Source organism: Aedes albopictus, chromosome 3 (assembly GCF_035046485.1).
Source record: "Aedes albopictus strain Foshan chromosome 3, AalbF5, whole genome shotgun sequence".
Classification (NCBI taxonomy): Eukaryota; Metazoa; Arthropoda; class Insecta; order Diptera; family Culicidae; genus Aedes; species Aedes albopictus.
Window position 1 is genome coordinate 239265054 of NC_085138.1, and position 19080 is coordinate 239284133.

General features: G+C 38.5%; 1 protein-coding gene across 1 annotated transcript; it reads left to right on the top strand.

Moving 5' to 3' along the window:
- The first annotated feature begins 1162 nt into the window (after positions 1-1162).
- Positions 1163-9771, top strand: LOC109409399 (tudor domain-containing protein 3). Its single transcript, XM_062859710.1, has 5 exons — positions 1163-1400; positions 1548-1638; positions 4392-6158; positions 7913-8620; positions 8800-9771. Exons 1-5 carry the CDS (start codon positions 1372-1374, stop codon positions 9220-9222), a joined length of 3018 nt encoding a protein of 1005 aa, XP_062715694.1. The 5' UTR covers positions 1163-1371; the 3' UTR covers positions 9223-9771.
- The last annotated feature ends 9309 nt before the right edge of the window (positions 9772-19080 follow it).

The window sequence follows — 19080 nt, forward strand, 5'->3', positions numbered from 1 at the left end:
AACAAATAAATGTATGTATGTATGTATTGCGTCTTGCTTTGCTTCTGAGAGAGAGGAGACAGCTGGCTTCGATTGCGTGCTACCTAATGTCAAGGAGGACCTGTCACAAACTGTCACCGAAAACCGAGCTAAAATCGCACATTGGTGGTGCGTAGTGGCCAAATACCCAACAGATTTTATTAAAATTTGGCTCCGTTTGTTGTGATCGCATATGCTAAAATAATGATGGTCAGTTTCCCTCAATCAGCGCAAAGAATCCATTTATTTTCAATGCTTTGTCGCAGCGATCTCAATATGCAAATCATTTTTGACCAACAATATATTTTCAAACCATTGTGCGGCGCACAAAATTGTAAAAAGAAGTAAGAAGAAGAAATGTAAACATCGTGGCTGTCAGTGAGCTGTCTCCTCTCTCTCAGCTTTGCTTTATAGATTACCGTGCAAATGTTCAATCGTCTGAAATATTTGTTCACACGTCAAACATCAAAGAAAATAGCAAGTAAACAAACCGATTATTCCATGCACCACCCAAAAAGTGTAACAGACGCTTAAAATTTCTAGCAGCGAAACGAACCAATGTATGCTGAAACTGGTGGGAACATATTGTGGTGTGACAAAAAATTTCTGCAGGGGGTCGAATACGGTGCAAAAAAAGCAATAATGTATGGTTAGGTCCGACGCACGGATTTGGAGACAAATCCAACTTCGCTAGTCGAAAATTCCGGGTTTCAACTGCATGGAGAATACCTCCTGTCAAAATTCATTCATAAAATCGGCTCGTAAAATGGACTATAGGCCACTGCACTGTTTTGATTTTGTATGGGATTTTGACGTTTCTTGGCCTTGTTGTTTACAAAATTTCTGTAAGAGTGAAAGAGAAGGAGAGAATTTCATGCAGTGCCCTATTGTAGGCACTGACATTAATATGTGCGCCTACCCTATAGGGCACTGCATGAAATTCTCTCCCTCTCTTTCACTCTTACAGAAATTTTGTAAATAACAAGGCCAAGAAACGTCAAAATCCCATACAAAATCAAAACAATGCAGTGCCCTATTAGTTCAAAATGACATCAACTCGATAAACATTCAGGCGCAGTTACACTCAGGTACCGCGCAGTGACGCCTTTTTGTTTGGTAAATTTTGAGTTTGATGGCTGCTGTTCCATCTGTCATTTTGGCAAGAAAAGTGGACAGCTTATTTTTCTGCTTTGGGTGGCGAACGACGACGGAAAGCCGCTGTGCATTAAACGGAGAAATTCAGGATTATTATTCAGCATTGACTGCAGCAATTGGCATCGGAATAAACTAACGCAAACACCGGAATCATCAGTTGCCCCCTGGTGAAGCATTAGCGCTTGGGACGGGCCAAAGATGCTCGAGCAACTTCAGAATCAGGGCTGGTAAGACACCAAAAATATTGATTTTCCTCTGCACAGCGGAATGCGTATACATGTAGCCTTGAATGCATGTGTCCAATTTCCTTTAGCGGAATTTTATTCCCTTGTGTGTGACAAACTAATTGAGAACTATATTATCTGCTTATTAAGGTACCTACTGCCGGCCGGGCTGGAGCGATTGTTGGAAGGTGCAACCGGAACGAATGTCGACCTGAAGCAAGCCACCAAGCTAGCTCTAGATGTAAGTTTTTTTTTTGTTTTGATTTTATCAACATTTACGTCGGGAAAACTAATACGCATAATGGAACATGCGAATTAATCTAAAATGTAATGTATTGTTCAAAACCTATGTTTTGGGCCCTCCACCATCACGGGCGCAAAGGAATGTTTGATTATCGCCATCAAAAACAACCACACACTTTCCAATGCCTTTATGCGTTTTAGTGTGTATTTATAAAAAAAATGAACTTATATGAATTTTCTTGTAATTGTAATTATAATTTATTTCTTAACGGTAGCCTGTTAGTTATTACAACTTTTGCTCAAGTTTCTTATTGAACATGTGAAACGTTAAATTAAGAAAAAAAAAAGTTATTTATGTAACGAGTGCGATAAATACGAGAGTTTTGCAACGCGTTTCATACAAAATTTTAACCAAAAAAAATATTCAAGATTTTTTTTAAATTAAAATATTGTTAATCAAAATGAGTTACAAAGTTTTAACCTCTTCGACTGATGGAACCAATCCAACTACAGTAAAACCTGCATGAGTCGATATTGAAGGGACCATCGACTCAAGGAAATATCGAGTAGTGGAACAAAAATCCTTTGGGATGCTTTTTGGGGGACCATCATAGTAACCCAGAAATTATTTTTCAGTATGGAAAAATTTACCTCCATGAGTCGATATCGAGTCAAGGAACATCGACTCATGGAGGTTCGACTGTAGTTTAATTTAATTTAATTACCACAGACAAACACTTCTACACAGACAAACACCACACCACAAAGACGTAACACTTCTAACAACATTTTTCGATTCAAATCATATAGTCATGGAAACACCACAGGCAATGGCCGACAGTGTCTCGCGCGGTTATACCAACAGGTGGCAGTGTGCTCATGAAAAAGACACCGGGCAAAAGTATTTGACGAATTTCCTTAAAGAGTTACGTCTGTTTGTCTGGGGAAACACGTTCGCCCAATGCACTACGGGCCATGATCGCAATCTAGCGGGACACAATTAATAACACATGGTGTCTTTGACAAAGTTTTTTTTGTAATGCGCAGGGACATCATTTGCCAAGAAATTAGTAGTTCGCAACTTATCCGCATAGGTGGCGCCACCATCTAACATTTTAGTTTTACGTCCTAGAGACTTCGCGTATTCGGCAAAGTTGTTCATTTTAACAAAATAAACAACTCTTTCTTAGACGTCAAAATTCCACAGTCTTAAGCTTATTTTTGTGTTTTTACGAGAAACCATGTAAATTTAAAATATTTTCTAATGCAGATGTGTCAAATACATAATAACTTTCAGACGGAAGTTGGTGGAATATTAATACATATTAAAAATTGAAGAAAAAAAAATATCTCACAAAGCGCAAAAAAAATCGCAACGTCACATTTTCAACAAACACACATCAAACATGCTGTCAAAAATTTGGAGAGGTATATTTTAGTGTTTTTGGGATACACTGAAGTTTTTTTGCGCGATATAACGCGTAAAAAACCGCGTTATTTCAAAAACCGCGTTTTTTTGCAAAAACCGTCGTAAAAAAGTCAAGTCACGGTAAATGGACCTGTGTCCACATTGATCCAAGGTTGCCACGATTAATGTTGTGGTAGCCATTTGTTGGTAGCCTGATCAGAAACTGTTCATTTTCAGACGAACATTCATTTGGTGGCTGAGTTTCATCACTTTGAAATTTCGACCGACATAATATCCAACATTGCTTCCGATGCAGATGTTCATAAATGAAGTAAACAATGCACAATATCCCAGTGTCGCGTACATAGATAAAAATTAGTTGTACCGTTGAATAAGAGACGGATGGTCAGCCTATTCGTTGGGCCCTTTTTTAGCCAAATGTTTGTCATAACGATAAATAGGTATGAACCGAAGGATAACCTCAAAGTAGAAAAACGAAAATGCCTGCCAGTGTTAGGACGACTTGTTGTGGAACTAAAACCACTCATCGACAGCAGCTTCTTAGTCCAAGCAGCTTCAATACTGCAAATTTATTTATTTAATGATTATTACATTCTTATATTACAATTAAATCTTACAATGTGGTACAGTTATGTTCCAGTTTTATCACGGCCATTTTTCATTCATTTGTTTTTACATTTTAGAGCAAGTGTTTGCCCTTTTCTTTAGCTGAATTTTTAAGGCTTGATTTGCAACGTTAAAAACATTGAAAATACGTAGATTTTGTAGAATATTCAAAAGCTTTTTTGAAAGGGGGCGTGATAAAATCGGAACAATACTGTATTCGTTCTCAGGATAGACGTGTCTCCTAACCGCAGTGAATGAGAAACGAATAAAACGACACTGCCGAGTTGTAAAATTATATTCTCAAGTTAGTTGAAAATCGGAGTTATCGACTAGCGAAGTTTGATTTTTCTCCAAATTTGTGCGTCGGACCTAACTAATACAAATAAACAGCTGAGATATTAACGAAAGAGAGGGAAACCAAAGAGAGCCTCTCTTCTGCAGATAGGACCTTTAGACATGTTTGGCCTGTTGTAATATGGTCACTACGGATCTGTGACATTGGGAGTAAAGTCATTTCCAATAAGGCCGTTTGGTATAAGGTAATGTTGGCATAGGAAACAGATAGCAGAATTGTCGTTTGGTTGTCGTAAGAGAAGGCAGAAGGGGATCTGAAATGGCAATAAGTTAACGTTGTTTATAGACAAGGGGGAATAAAAAAACTTATTCCATTTTATAAGCTTTATACATTAATCACCTTATATTCTGATCTCTTTCAGACCGATTTGAGGGAAATAGGTGGAGGAGCTTTTGCATCCCTATCTACCCGTGGCACCAAAACGGAGACAATCGACGGCAACATTGTAGTGCAGATACTGAAGATTCGTAACATTTCCGCTCCAAAAGCCAACGAGGAATCGAAAGTTGCGCCACGCTTGTTGAAGCTAACCCTCACCGATGGCCAAACTCAGTACTCGGCAATTGAAGGCGAGCCCATTTCTTCCATCAGCTTGGATACCCCACCGGGAACGAAAATATATTTGAAGAATGGACCGATCAAAATATCTCAGGGTTTATTGATTTTGAACGGCAACTGTGTTTCTGTGTTGGGAGGAAAAGTGTCGGCATTGGTTGAGAAATGGGAACTAGGACGAACCATGGCGAAATACGCCAAAGGAGGACGACTTCAGTTCAGTGCTTCTGGACCACCGCCATGGATAGCGTTTGGACAGAAAATCCAACAAAACTTACCGCATGATAAAAATTTCAAGAGTTTACAAACTAAGGAAAAAGATGAATCCAAGGAGAACGCCGAATTCAACGCTTTGAGAAATGACGCCATTGCCGAAGCTACCAAATTGGGCACCAAGAAGACATTCGGCGGAGGAGCGAAGCAGATGGTTGACGCAAACGTTCAAAAGATAATGGACAAAGGTTTCACTGAGGATCAAGCTGTGCATGCTCTGAAACTGACTCGGAACAACGTGCATCGCGCGTTGAGTAATCTTCAGCGGATAGAAGAGAGAAAGCAGACTCAGAGTGAGAACAGAACTGGAAAATTCGATCCGACTCAAAAGCCTGGCAAGCGTGGACCTGGTGGAAAACGCGATGTAGAGCTGGAGCTTACTTCCAAACCGTCGGCTAAAGTGTCTCTCTTCGATTTCTTGGAAGACATTCTCCCGGAAAGTGAAACCACCACCAAGAAGAGTGTCAGTAAGGAATCGACTCCATTTCCGGGAAAAGAAAACAGTTCAGTGACAGATAATAACTATTCGAATAAACAATCATCCTACAATTCTTATTCAAATTCCAATGCAAATTCTCGAAATCTAAATTCGGCATCTGGTAACACTTATTCAAATCAACAACAATCGAACTCATCCACGCAATACAACTCGAACAAAAATTACAACCAACGATTTGAGAACAACATTTCCAGCAGTTTTGCAAATCGAAGCAACAGAAACTACAATCAACAAGCATCACAGCAAACGTCGTATCAGCAAAATACGAATCAATCTGCTGGTTATAAGTCGTCACAAGACTATAACAATAGCCGATACCGAGGGCCACAAAATTCCACCAACGGACCTCATCCAAGCGAAGCAGCTCCGCGTGGCCGACAGGACTCAACCAAGTTCAACCAGTCTCATTCCTCGTACAATCCTAACCAACAGTCGCAGTATCGGAATGACAGCTACAACAACAATAATCCCAGTTCTGGTGGACGTGGTGCCAAGTACGACTCGAGCACAAATGCCAGCGGGAAAGGACAACAACAATCTAACGCCAACTACAACAACTATGCATCCTCCCAAGGATACGCCGGACAAGGCGAGTCCAGGAAGTACCCTAATGGACCATCCAATCAATACCAACAACAACAACAGCAAGCATCTTATTATTCTGGCAACAAACCGATTCAAGGATACAATGCTAGCAGTGTGGCTGCTGTCAACTCTCAAGCGAGCAATAACTATGGGCAACCCAATTCGAATGCGCATGCCCCTGGTAACAGTACCATGAACAATACGGGCAACGTAAAGGTAAGTAATTGTGACCATGTTTGAGTTTCTTACAGTTACTCTTTAACGCCAAAGTCTCACTTTATGGCTTTTCCAATTTCGGTAAAATACCTACACTCCCGATTAAAAGTTTGGGGTCACCCCCTCAAAAACATGTCATTTTTTAAGGTCCATATCTCCGTCAATTTGCGTCCGATTTCAAAACCCTAGGTCTCATTCAAAAGATAATAAGTCAAAATAACTTTGAGCATGCTTTAGGTGAAACTTTTTTAAAAATATGTGTATGTAAACTTAAGCTGAAGTTGGCAAATTTTCTAAAAAATGAATATAAACTTACGGCAGTGTCGCTGGAAATTGGGTCGACCAAGTTTTAAGATGAGAGCGGTAATCTATATATATAAAAATGAGTTTGCAGTTCCTTTGAGGCAACAAAACTCAAGAACGGATGAACCGACCAGCATGGCTCTTGCACGGTTCGATCAGTATTCATGATGGCTGTGTTTATATGCAGAAAAAGTTGCAAAAATAAACTGAAAAAGTGGTTAAATTAAGAATGTACTGAAATTTGTGCGAACTGGGTACAAATTCAACACGATCACAGTAAAATCAATCTAGAGTGCGGTGCTTTAAGGATCTCATCAGCTGTCAAACCACTGCAACTGGCAAGACAACGTTTGCCGGGACAGCTAGTACAACCTATTTTCTATTAGTTTTCGATTGCTTTTACCGAACTTAGCTAAACAACCTAGAATAAAAGTTATTGAGTAAATTAACTCTTGATGTCATCGACCAAATGTTTGGGGTCACCCCTCAAAATGGTGTATCGGCCAAAAGTTTGGGGTCACTTTCGTAAAACATGGAAAAGTGATTTGTTAATATCTTCGTCATCTATAGTTCAATATTTATTATTTTTGGCTCATTTCTAAGACAATTAAATTTACGTTTGATGTTTTTAATTTAACATATTCAACGATTTCTATATATAAAAATGTAATGTAAAGTTAACACATTTCTCACCAACTTTCAAAAAATGAGGCAATTTTACGTTAAGTTTTAGTATGTAAATTTTAACAAATATGTGTGGTTCAATGTCTATGCAGTAAGTACCATTCATTATGTTTCAAATAAGCCAAGAAGAATTAAAATTGAATGAAAGATGACAAAGGTATCAACAAATCACTTTTCCATGTTTTGCAAACTTTTGGCCGATACATGAGGGGCGACCCCAAACTTTTGGTGGATGACATCAAGAGTTAATTTACTCAATAACTATTTATCTAGATTTTTTTAGCAAAGTTCGGTAAAAAGCAGTCGAAAGCTAATAGAAAATAGGTTACATTACCGCTCTCATCTTAAAATTTGATCGACCCAATTTCCAGCGACACTGCCGTAAGTTTATTTGCATTTTTTAAAAATTTTGGCAACTTTAGCTTAAGTTTATATACACACATTTTTGAATTTTTTTCGTTTAAACCATGTTCAAAGTTACTTTGACTTATTATCTTTTGAATGAGTTCGAGGGTTTTGAAATCGGACGCAAATTGACGGAGATATGGGCCTAAAAAAATGACATGTTTTTAAGGGGGTGACCCCAAACTTTTAATCGGGAGTGTAGATCCTTAAAAATATCTATCAGATGCAAAGCTTCGATGACTAAGAAAAAAGTTATGTTTAAAACAAACGAAGCTCTCATTTCTGCTCATATCTAAATGCAATAAAGCCAGCAAACTCGAATTTCTTATGGACTTATAAATAACATGTTTACAATATTACAGCAACAAAAAGGATCTCGATACGGCAAAGAGGAGCCTCAGAAGTATACAGGTGCCCAGACGAATACAACAACGAGTCAGGGAAGGAAACCACCGCCACAGCAACCGAAAGGTCAAACAACGCATGGAACAGGAGCTGGCCCAACCCAACCACCATTCGTGACCGGTAATAAGCAGCCCAGTACAACGCCGACAGGAAACAATAACAGCAAAGTGGCTCAACTAACGGAAGCAACGGCTAATATGCAGCTGAGCAGCAAACCCTTCGCCAACAATAATCCCCAAATGATGGGTGCACCAAAGCCGCATCAAGGGCCCATGGGAAGCCTGCCGGGTGCAGCTCCTCCACAACCTACGGCGTCTACTACAGCTCCAGTGGTACCAAAGAACTTTATTCAACTGCCGAATGGATTCAACTACAATCCTTACCAGATTATGGGTTTCCAAAACAAGCAAACCAACGAGTTCGCACTGAATGTGCTGAAAAGTCAACAATTCGACCCAACACATATGGCAGCTCAACCAACGGCTGGACCACCGGTGGCTGCCGTAGCTGGGCCCATACCTGGGGTCGCGATGGCTCCTTCTGCAGCCGTAGTGCCGCAAGTTTTGACAGCGACGTCTCCTAATTTGCAACCAACAGCGACGTCTGTCCTACCGAACTGGAAAGTTGGTGATCGCTGCCTCGCAAAGTATTGGGAAGATGGTGGGGTAAGTGGCATTATTAATTCAGTAATTCATTGAACCATATTGAAAAACATCCATCAAAGTTAAGTGGCTGACACGCTACCGCTCACAAAAGTACCGAAAAGTACCACGTTTTAGTACACTTGTTTTGCATCTTTATCAACTCATTGATAAAAAAAAACAACCCTTATTTTTCATTGCAGTTTTACAATGCCGAAATTACTGCGATCTCCGAGAGCACCTTTGTAGTGTGTTTCCTCGAGTACGGAAATTACGAAGAAGTTCTTAAAACGGACTGCATCCCATTGGCTCAGCCCACGACGGCGACAGCGACCCATCTTCCGACGCACGGTCATCCACCCCCAACGGCCATGGGTTTCCATCCCTCGGCAAGCCCTCATCTGCCACCCGGTGCTCCAATGCTGCCTCATCCACCGCCTCCAACCGGGGCCTACCCCAGCCAGGGACTCGATAACCAATCTGCCGGGCAGCATTACGCTCACGGTTACAAACCTCAGCCCAGTCAATACCCGCAGCATCACGCGCTGTCCCACCAACAGCAGCAAAGGCCTTCAAAGTTCCGAGAACAACGGCCAATGTACGTTCCGCCAGCACAACGGAAATAACGCCGTTTGGCGTTACATGAACGATAAACAGGCGACATACGTGGTACCATTTGAACATGCAAAGAGTCACCGATCACTGTTTTAAAGCTTATTGACATTTTCAGTAGTGTCCCCCTATAGTAATTCGCTTTCCATGTAATTGTTTCTCCCAGCAAAAAATGTTGTTGTGTCCAATATACAGTTGTAAAATGGAAAAGAGACAAAAAAGATAGAAAGAATAGATTACAATATTTTCGTACTGATTTTTATGTTTCTTTGTAAAAAATTGTTGAATTTTTTGGAAGTTATTAAAAGAAAACATAATTTATATCAATAAATTGGAGAAACGTGTAAGTGATTTTTGGCATGATGTATTTGTTTCTACACCTAAAATGTCCTGCTCGTGAAACCACTATGTTTTGGAATGCGAAGAAGGGACTATTATTTGTCACGAATTTGCTGCACTCGTAAAGTGTTAATGGAGATAAATGGATGGATCATAGTGAACGTAAGACCATTTACCAATTACGTTGTATTTAACATATATGAAAAATAAATCTTTTGATTGAACTGCTGTTTTATTTAGCATTAGATCGGCAAATGCTTTAAATAATTGTAATAGTAAGGTCATAGTAAATAATTCTAAGGGATCTAAGAGGGCTTGACAGAAACCCGCCCATGCAAAACAAAAACATTATCCGAAAAATTCATGTTAGCTCTTTTTGTTGGTTTGATATTAGTTGGATAATGTGGGCTCAGAGGCGACATGCGAAGCCGTTATTCATCAATATCGATTGGCTCTTTTCAACTTTTCAAATGATGCTCCAGAGCCGTGATGGTCCACTACAGTCAGCCTATCTGTCCGTACCGAATTAGCACACCAGAGGATCTTCCACAGGCAGTCGCTGCCGAAACAAGCCCCAGATGCATTAAATAGAGAAAAGGAATGGGTGTCAGGAGGGGAACGGGACATTCAAAAACGATTACCAGACATGTGTTCAGTTTTCTCTGCTGAAGCTGCTGCCATTAATTTAGCAGTAATTAATGCAACGGAAACTCGTACAGTGATACTATCCGACTCTGCAAGTGTTCTCAAAGCCCTTGAAACGGACCGTATTCGGCATCCATGAGTGGTACAAGCAATCCGTGCGGAAATTAATCCTGGTATCCTTTTCGTTTGCTTTCTTAAACAACACTTTACCCGCCCGAATAAAAAATACAGTAGAAAAACCGCACGTTGTAATGTAACAGTACTATTTAGAACCATATTTTTGCAATAGACACCACTGTAAAAAATAAAAATACAAAAACAGTAAGATATAATGTAAACACCATACCGTGAATTGTAAATAAGATTTTTACAATATATTATACAGGTTGTTAAATATCGTAACAATATGAAAAAATATTTTTCTCCATATATATATTTTTGCAAAACCATGCATTTTATTATTAATGAATTGTTCAAAATGCTTATACGTGGGTTTAAATATACCGTACATTGTATGGTACATGAATGGTTTCAAACCAGGGATGGGAACACTCACTTTCAAAGAGTTACACTCACTTGCTATTTTCTCAGTTCAGAAGCGTGCAATCAAGAAACGTTGTGTGGACGACTTTTGCATTGTGGTTTTGTCTAAAACTTTGCCGAATAGAGTAGGGGTCGCACACGCATACCAAAGCCGTGACAGAGTTGTAAAAGCGACTCTCCACAAGGTGAGTGTAATTTACATTCACCCTCGTGGAGAGTTGCCTTCGCAGCTCCCCCACGACTTCGGTATGCGTGTGCGACCCCTACTCTATTCGGCAAAGTTTTAGACAAAACCACAATGCAAAAGTCATCCATACATTGCTTCTTGATTGCACGCTTCTGAGCTGAGAAAATAGCAAGTGAGTGTAACTCTTTCCAAGTGAGTGTTCCCATCCTTGTTTCAAACAATAAAATTTCACTACTGATTATACATTTAATCAAACGGTTTTGGAATGATTCTCTTTTGTTATGTTGTATTGTTTTACATTACATAAACCATTTAATGTTATATTATCTTGTCATTTTTCTCCTGTTACTGGCATCTTACGCTCACTAGATTTATTATAATGCTCTTTGGGAATTCTCCAGAGTGTTTTGGGTAACCCTTCATATATAGGATGGCCCACGTCTAAGTCTGAGTAGTCTCTGATTGCATTAACAGTTGAAGCTTTGGCTCCCTTGCTCCACCAGCCAGATAACTGGGTTTTGCAAACTAAGCATTATTTGTGGCAACATTTTGAGCGGCATGATGGAACTATGCCGAGCGCGCTAAGTGTTATTAGACCACTAATGTAGTTGCATGAAGTGGGTGACGAGGTACATAAGTCATTACAACGTGCTTAACCGTTTTTGCAATATTGAGGCTCCAGTTTGACTAAAGTTTGAAATACATAACAACTCATAAGAAAACTGTCAAGTTCTATTCAAATATAAGTTAGGTTAAAAAGCGAACCCGCAGACGAACCTATATTAGTGTTCAGTCCAGTCCATATGTTAAAGATGGCTCTATGTCAAAGATAAAGTTTGTCAATCGCATTTGATTCGATTGTGGTCGAAGGCAAGTTCACATGAGAGAAGAGGAGAAAACTCCCGTAAATGCAAATACAGAAAGAATAGTGTTGAACGCATCCACTGATTCACGCGAGCCCGCCATATCTCTTGGAACTGCAGTCCTTAGAACACCAGATTTACCACTTATTTAAACATTTCATTGACTTTAAATAGATGTTTCAACCAGAGTTTCCGATTGCTCATGTGTACATAAATGTGACAGCGAGCCTCCCATCAAATTGTCTCCTAGCTCTTCAAAATCACAGTGTGCTGCGCTGCTAGGAGGCTCACGAAAATGGTCCACTGCACGAATTTATTCTGGCCTGCTTACTCTCACACGAAATTTGACGTTTGAGAGGTGCCGACACCGCTCAAACGTCAAATTTCGTGTGAGAGTAAGCAGGCCAGAATAAATTCGTGCAGTGGACCATCTGGTGGGTGCGAGCGTAGCGCATAGCTCCCGGGGAGCTCGTCTCATGCGCTGCGTGAGCTGTTGGTATCTAAGGTGAAAAACAACATCTTGGTAACGAAGAACCTCAACAACTTTTTTCCGTACACAACACAAGTGTCTGGTTGGTCTATGCGATATGACTAGGGACTCTCAATGCAAAGGTTAAGGTTTCAATTCTCATTCGTTTAGGAAGTTTTTGTCGTGGAATTTTCTAATTTAATCAGCGCATGAGACGAAGCTCATGAGACACATCTGGAGAAAAATGAGGCGCACAACTTTCAGTCTCAAAATGTACTGTGCTCCTGGGAGCTTGCTTGCAATGTGGCTCCCATACATGGGACTACAGCACGTGTACATCAACTCTGGTTTCAACTTATTCACTTTTTTCTCTTTCCTTTCCTTTGCATAAAAAAAGTCACAAACATCAACAAAACAAAGCACGAAAAAAAATCTAAAACTGAATAAATAATTAAAAATGCACGGACAAAAATATTTCGGAAAAGTTAATGGTTCAAACGTAAGAAAAACAGTATAATATATTGTTACATAAAGATCGGATGTAAATATATAGTGGCTACAATGTGCACAGCTTTTAGCGAACCATTCCATTACAATACACTTTATTGTAGCTGGTACACTGTATGATGCAGGAATGGTTTTCACCAAATACCCTATGGTTAGTTTTTATCCGGGCGGCAACGAAAGTGGGTCAAAAATATAATTACGGAGCATGGGGCGAAACATGCAAACGATAACGTCTTTTTTTTTTGCAAGGTCAAAGGTGAGACGAATCCTATCAAAGGTGAGATCAACGAATCCTATCTAGAATGCGAACTGGTCACACACGTACTGCCCATAACATTCGACAAAAGTAGGCATTAAAGAAAATGGAGCTGAAATTTGCAACTTGATGGTTAGTATGGGAAAGGAAAGTAATTTCAAAAAAAAAATCAAAATGAATCCTTTAGCAATGAAATCTTTCACAGCTCTTCTTCTATGCTAGGCGAATAGTGTTGGAAAAATAATTAGACCAAAATATTATTGACGGTTCCCTATGAGGCCCGTGTGTATTCCCAGTGTGACTGCTGTGCGGTTATATTCTTGAATATTTGATAGGTAATGAGAAAACAACTTGGTATTTTTCCACATTTCGTAGAACAAATTTGTCAAGTACTTGTTGTACTCCATATCGACAAAAACTGCAAATGTTACAAATATGCAGTTATGGGCAGCGTATTAGTCATATGCCGTTTTGGACGATCATCATGTTACATGTGATATGTGGAATCCGACAGACTGTTGGACTCATACTTGCGGTTTGTCCTCAATACCAATCTTACAGAACGACATACAAACTAGATACATATATAAATTAGTAGTGACATTTTTTCAAGCGATCCATCTGTAAAAACAGCGCAGTTTAAAGGATAGGAAACTCTACAAACAAGAGCAATTTTAAACGATAACTACTTGTTGAGGACATAAGCCAGAACTACGATAACGATTCATGGAACTAAAACACGCCCGTATAAAGGACACGATTCGCTACTAGTATCTTTTTTTAAAAGGTTACTAGCTGGTCGCTGAATAGTGCTGACACCTCTATACTAGGCCTTAGATAGGACAGGACATAATCCTTCTGAAGCAGTTTACCAGGTGTGCACGGATGGGGTGCCATCCAAGAAGACACTGTTCTAAACTGACCCGCACGGAGAAAAATCATTGTAGTTTGAATCAACAAATATGTTTGTTGAATTACAAACTAAGAAAATTAACTAGTTGGACACGCGAATGCCAACTTATTTGGTAAAGTGTCTTTAACCTTCACATCCCGACCCCCGACAACTAATTTTCAAAATGCTGGCATTTCGTCAATTTTCATCCGATTTTTTTTTGCAATCGCCCTCAATTGATCATAAATTGGTGCTAGTTTATTATACTCAAGTGGCCATGTAATTTCCGGAACCATTCTGGAGATATTCCGGATTATACCGGGGTCAGTGGGTAGGGGAGAGGTCTGTTTTGCCAAATGGCTAAAAGTGATTATTTGTTATTTTGTTTGAGACGCCCCCACTGAACCTGTTCCAGGTGTTCCGGAGTGGCCATACCAGTTGATACATACTTCAGTCAATTTGTTCTGCCTCATTCTCTCGAAATCATGAAGATTGATACGTCGCACGGCACACCACCGTGGAACCTATGCTAGATGTTCCGGGGTGACCATATTAGTTTATACAGACTTCAGTCTATCGTTTCTGACTCAGTCATTCGAAATCATGAAGATTGATATGTCGCACAGCATGCTTAGGTTGAAAACCAGAAGTGTCCCCAATAAGGCTCCGCGGAACCTGTCACGGGAATCCGGATGGGTCAACTTATTCATATACATTTATCGCAGTTGTGTTTCACTGATTGGAGCAAAAAAAAATCGATGAAAATCGATAGTTCAAACACAATAACGCAAGATATAATTACTTTTCAGCCATATTGGCAACCCCCAGACCCCAGCACAATCCCGAATATCTCTGGAATGGTTCCGGATATTGCATGGCCACTCGAGTTGTTATACCTTGCTTATCATACCTACAATTACAAAACCTTGGCATTGTAAAAACACCATACCTTCAAACACATAAGAACTTTGTACCAAACTATCATTAGTAAATATACGAGTAAAGAGTACGAACGTGTTTAAAACTCGTCCGAAAATTCGTAAAGAAAAGCCGGAAAATTTACGCGAACTCGTGGAAAATTTACGAAAAATGTGTTTGAGAAGGTTATTTTATAAGCTTTAATCGCTGAAATTTCTGTAATGCACTTTTTTTCGTTTTCGAGTTATGGCCAATTTTGTTGAAAAATGTCCAAATGTGTCATAAAAGCCCTTTCTTTGAAAAATCATAACTCAAGAACGAAGCATCGTAGAAACAAAGTTTTTTTTAATGAAAACGAAAGCAATTTTTTTCAGGAATTCTAAAAATATATAAAACGGAAAGTTTTCCACAAAATTTTCCACAGTTGAGAAAATTTGTAAAAAAAAGCCGGAAAAACTATGCCCGAACTCGTGGAAAATCTTCAAAACAATATTTTTGAGAAAGTTATTTTATAGGATTTAATTGCTAAAATTTTTGGAATGCACTTTTTTTCGTTTGTGAGTTATGGCCAATTTTGTTTAAAAATGTCCAAATGTGCCATATAAGCCGTTTTTTCAAAAATCATAACTCAAGAACGAAGCATACAAAGTTTTTTCTAGAAAATGAAAGCATTTTTTTTCAGAAATCCAAAAAAATATGAAGTGGAAAAAGTTTTCCACTAAATTTTCCACAGTTGAGAAAGTTCTTAAAGAAAAGCCGGGAAAACAATGTCGGAACTCGCGGAAAATTACCAAAAAATATTTTTTGAGAAGGTAATGTCATAAGCTTTGATTGGTGAAGTTTTTGGAATGCACTTTTTTTTCTATCCTGAGTTTTGTTAAAAATGGCCATGTAGGGTGGGGCGGGGCAAGATGGGTCAGCGGCATTTCGAGAGCATTACTCATGTTTTGATTATGTTTTTAATTTTGTTAGGTGACCAGCATGAATATACAAAAGTTTTAGGTATTGATTGAAAAATTATTCACTCTGATTGGAAATAAAAAATAAAATGGTTTTTAGCTATTTTTCTTATGCGATACATTCCATATATCTATATATATAAAAATGAGTTTGAAGTTCCTTTGAGGCAACAAAACTCAAGAACGGGTGGACCGATCAGCATGAGTCTTGCATGGTTCGATTCGTATTCGGGGTGGCTGTGTTTATATGTACAAAAAGTTATGAAAATCCACTAGAAAAGTAAACAAAATGATATAGTTCTGATTTTTGATGAGCCGGGAACAAATTCAGCGTGATCAAAATTAAATCAATCTAGAATGCGTTGCTGCAATGACCTCAACAGTTGTCAAACAACCACAGCTTGGCAAGACAAAGTTTGCCGGGACAGCTAGTTCTCCATATAAACCACCGCGGGGCAAGATGGGTCACCTTCAATTTTGAGCGTATTCTTGGATTATTTAAAACTTATTTATTTTTTATTACAAGACTATCTCATAACTCACTTTAATCAGGCGGAATGAAGCCTAAAATTGTAACATAAAATTATGGTAATTTTTTAGTGAAAACATCGATTTTCAAGTTGTCTTTGGACCACTCAAAACGCAAAGTTTTTTATTTTCTAAATAAATTTATAAAATGTTTACTAGTAGCTCTTGTTTACACAATATGGATTCGGAACAAATCTTATATATTGCCGTTTTTCGTTGAGAAAATGTAAATTACTTTAAAGGTGACCCATGTTGCCCCGCACTTTTTTCACGGCGCAAAATCGGTCACTTTTTAAAACTGCTTGTTTAACAACATATTTTGTATTTAATAAACTTTTAATCGACTTTTAGCAAAGCTAACTAGTGCATTGCGGAGTAGAGGACGAATACAAACCAATACGATTTGTATTTACAAAGTTATGATGATCCGTCCTTAGGTGACCCATCTTACCCCGCTCCACTCTAAGCCTACACTGAAAAAAAGTTTTCACATTGTTTTCATCTGATTTTCACATGGACTGTTTTCATACGCGTGTCCATTGAATTTTATAGGAATTTCAAATAGATTTTGCGAAGTTATGTGATTTTCCAATAGAAACTATGTGATTTCTAATGTTTTCCATAGACCTTCTTGATTTCATGTGATATTTCCGAAGAAATTTTCATCGGAAAATCCAATAACAGTTATATAGCCAAACTAATGGAAATTTTCCATTGGATATGTGATTTATTTTTTCAGTGTATATTATACATTTGGACATTTTTAAATAAAATTGGCCATAACCCACAAACGAAAAAAAAGTGCATCCAAAAATTTCAACAATTAAAGCTTATAAAATAACCTTCTCAAAAATATTTTTTTTTGAATTTTTTTCACGAATTCGGGCATAGTTTTTTCCGGCTTTTCTTTACGAACTTTCTCAACTGTGGAAAATTTTGTGGAAAACTATGTCCAGTTCATTTTTTTTGATTTTTGAGAAAATTTGCATTCATTTTCTAAAAAAAAAACTTTGTTCCTACGATGCTTCGTTCTTGAGTTATGATTTTTCAAAGTAAGTAGTGTCAGGGAAAAACAAGAAATTTCCACCTGAGTTTTCCGGGAAAATAGGTGACCCTGAATTTTTCTCAATTTTTTTTTATTCATTTATCCTTGAGCCCTGCCTGTGGAAAAAGTTTAATGAAAAGCTGAGACCCTTCGGCTCAAACCCGTACGGTAATAAAAAAAAATCCCCTACTACTTAAGTAGTGCCATAGGGCACTGCATTGTTTTGATTTTATATGAGATTTTGACGTTTCTTTGCCTTGCTGTTTACAAAATTTCTGTAAAAGGGAAAAAGAAGGACAGAATTTCTTGCAGTGCCCTATACTCGAAAAATATTGATCTGATCTATCGTTTCATTTCATTTTCATTTTCATTTTGCAGCATTTGGTGGGGCAATGAGAGCGCAAGTCAGTCCAAAGCCGATAATAAGGAGGGGTAATGGCTGAATAGTCTTTGCTGACCACATAAACGCCATGGGATAGGAAAAGGGTATTTTGGTGTGGGATTAGGGTGTTGGTGTAGACTTGACGATATCAATGCTATTCAGATGCAAAATATTTTTAAGGCTCAATAGTGAATCGCATACCTTCCAAAACCAAAAAACAATAATTCACAAAATACCAAGCAAGTCATAGAAAGAAAAAGTGCCCGATTGTTTATTTTGCCAATTATAACAAACGGAAACTTCTACCCTCTCCGACTCGCCAGTCACCCCGGAAAAAATGTCCCTTCAGTTCTGGAAAATATATTATCCCCAATTAAGCCTTTAATCGAATTGTCCGCGTGGTCTTGTAGTACCCCTGCTAGGTAAGAATCAGTCATTGCCATACATATTAAATGCTAGACATGACCCCATGCACCCCCATGGATAGCATTTGCATATGTAAAAGCTTTGCGGATGTGACTTTCCTATTAGGCAATTCTCTCATCTCATGTTTGTCTTCAAAACCTTATCAAGCTTAGAAAAATGAAGTTGATAAACAATACATTACAAGGTTCGAATTCCCATAGAATGAAATCATTCATTCGCACTACAACACCATAGGAGATAATACCACATTGGCTCATTACAGTACAAATGTGAAAAATCTCCCTTTTCCCCCTATCCGCAACCCGGGGACGCGCCCTGTTGGATTTCGAAAGCCTCGGAGAATATTACAAACTTTCAATGGCATTCCCATAAACTAACCCACATTGCCCATTCAGGGGTCTGACTGGGCCTATTACCCTCCCTCAGTTTGTAATATTCTCTCCAACTTGGAATTATATTTTCCCGGCACATAAATGACTTCGACAAATGTTCGATATACCGTGCGAGCACCATATTATAGACAGCTCCATATTCTGAACAGTCGGCTAACACAAAATAGATTTTCCTTTTATGAATCATACATTGAATCAAGAGTTGAGGTGTTCATTTTATTAAGCCCCTCTATTATCCAATCGTTACAAAACATATTGTTTTTGAATGAACTGCGAACGTAGAGAATGTGTTTGTACAGAGTAAGTAACACTATGTGTTCAGAATTAGGACCATGGCTTCTTATGATGTCCATAATTAGGAACACGTCGTCCACAAACAAAAATATGTCTAGATCAGAGACTGGAAGTTATTATGAGATTTAATTTATTTTATACATTTAGCTAGACAACAAACACACTTGATGGTAATGTGAAGCATTATCTCTAGCAACAAGAACTTCCATTTATGTTAGTGTTTGTTG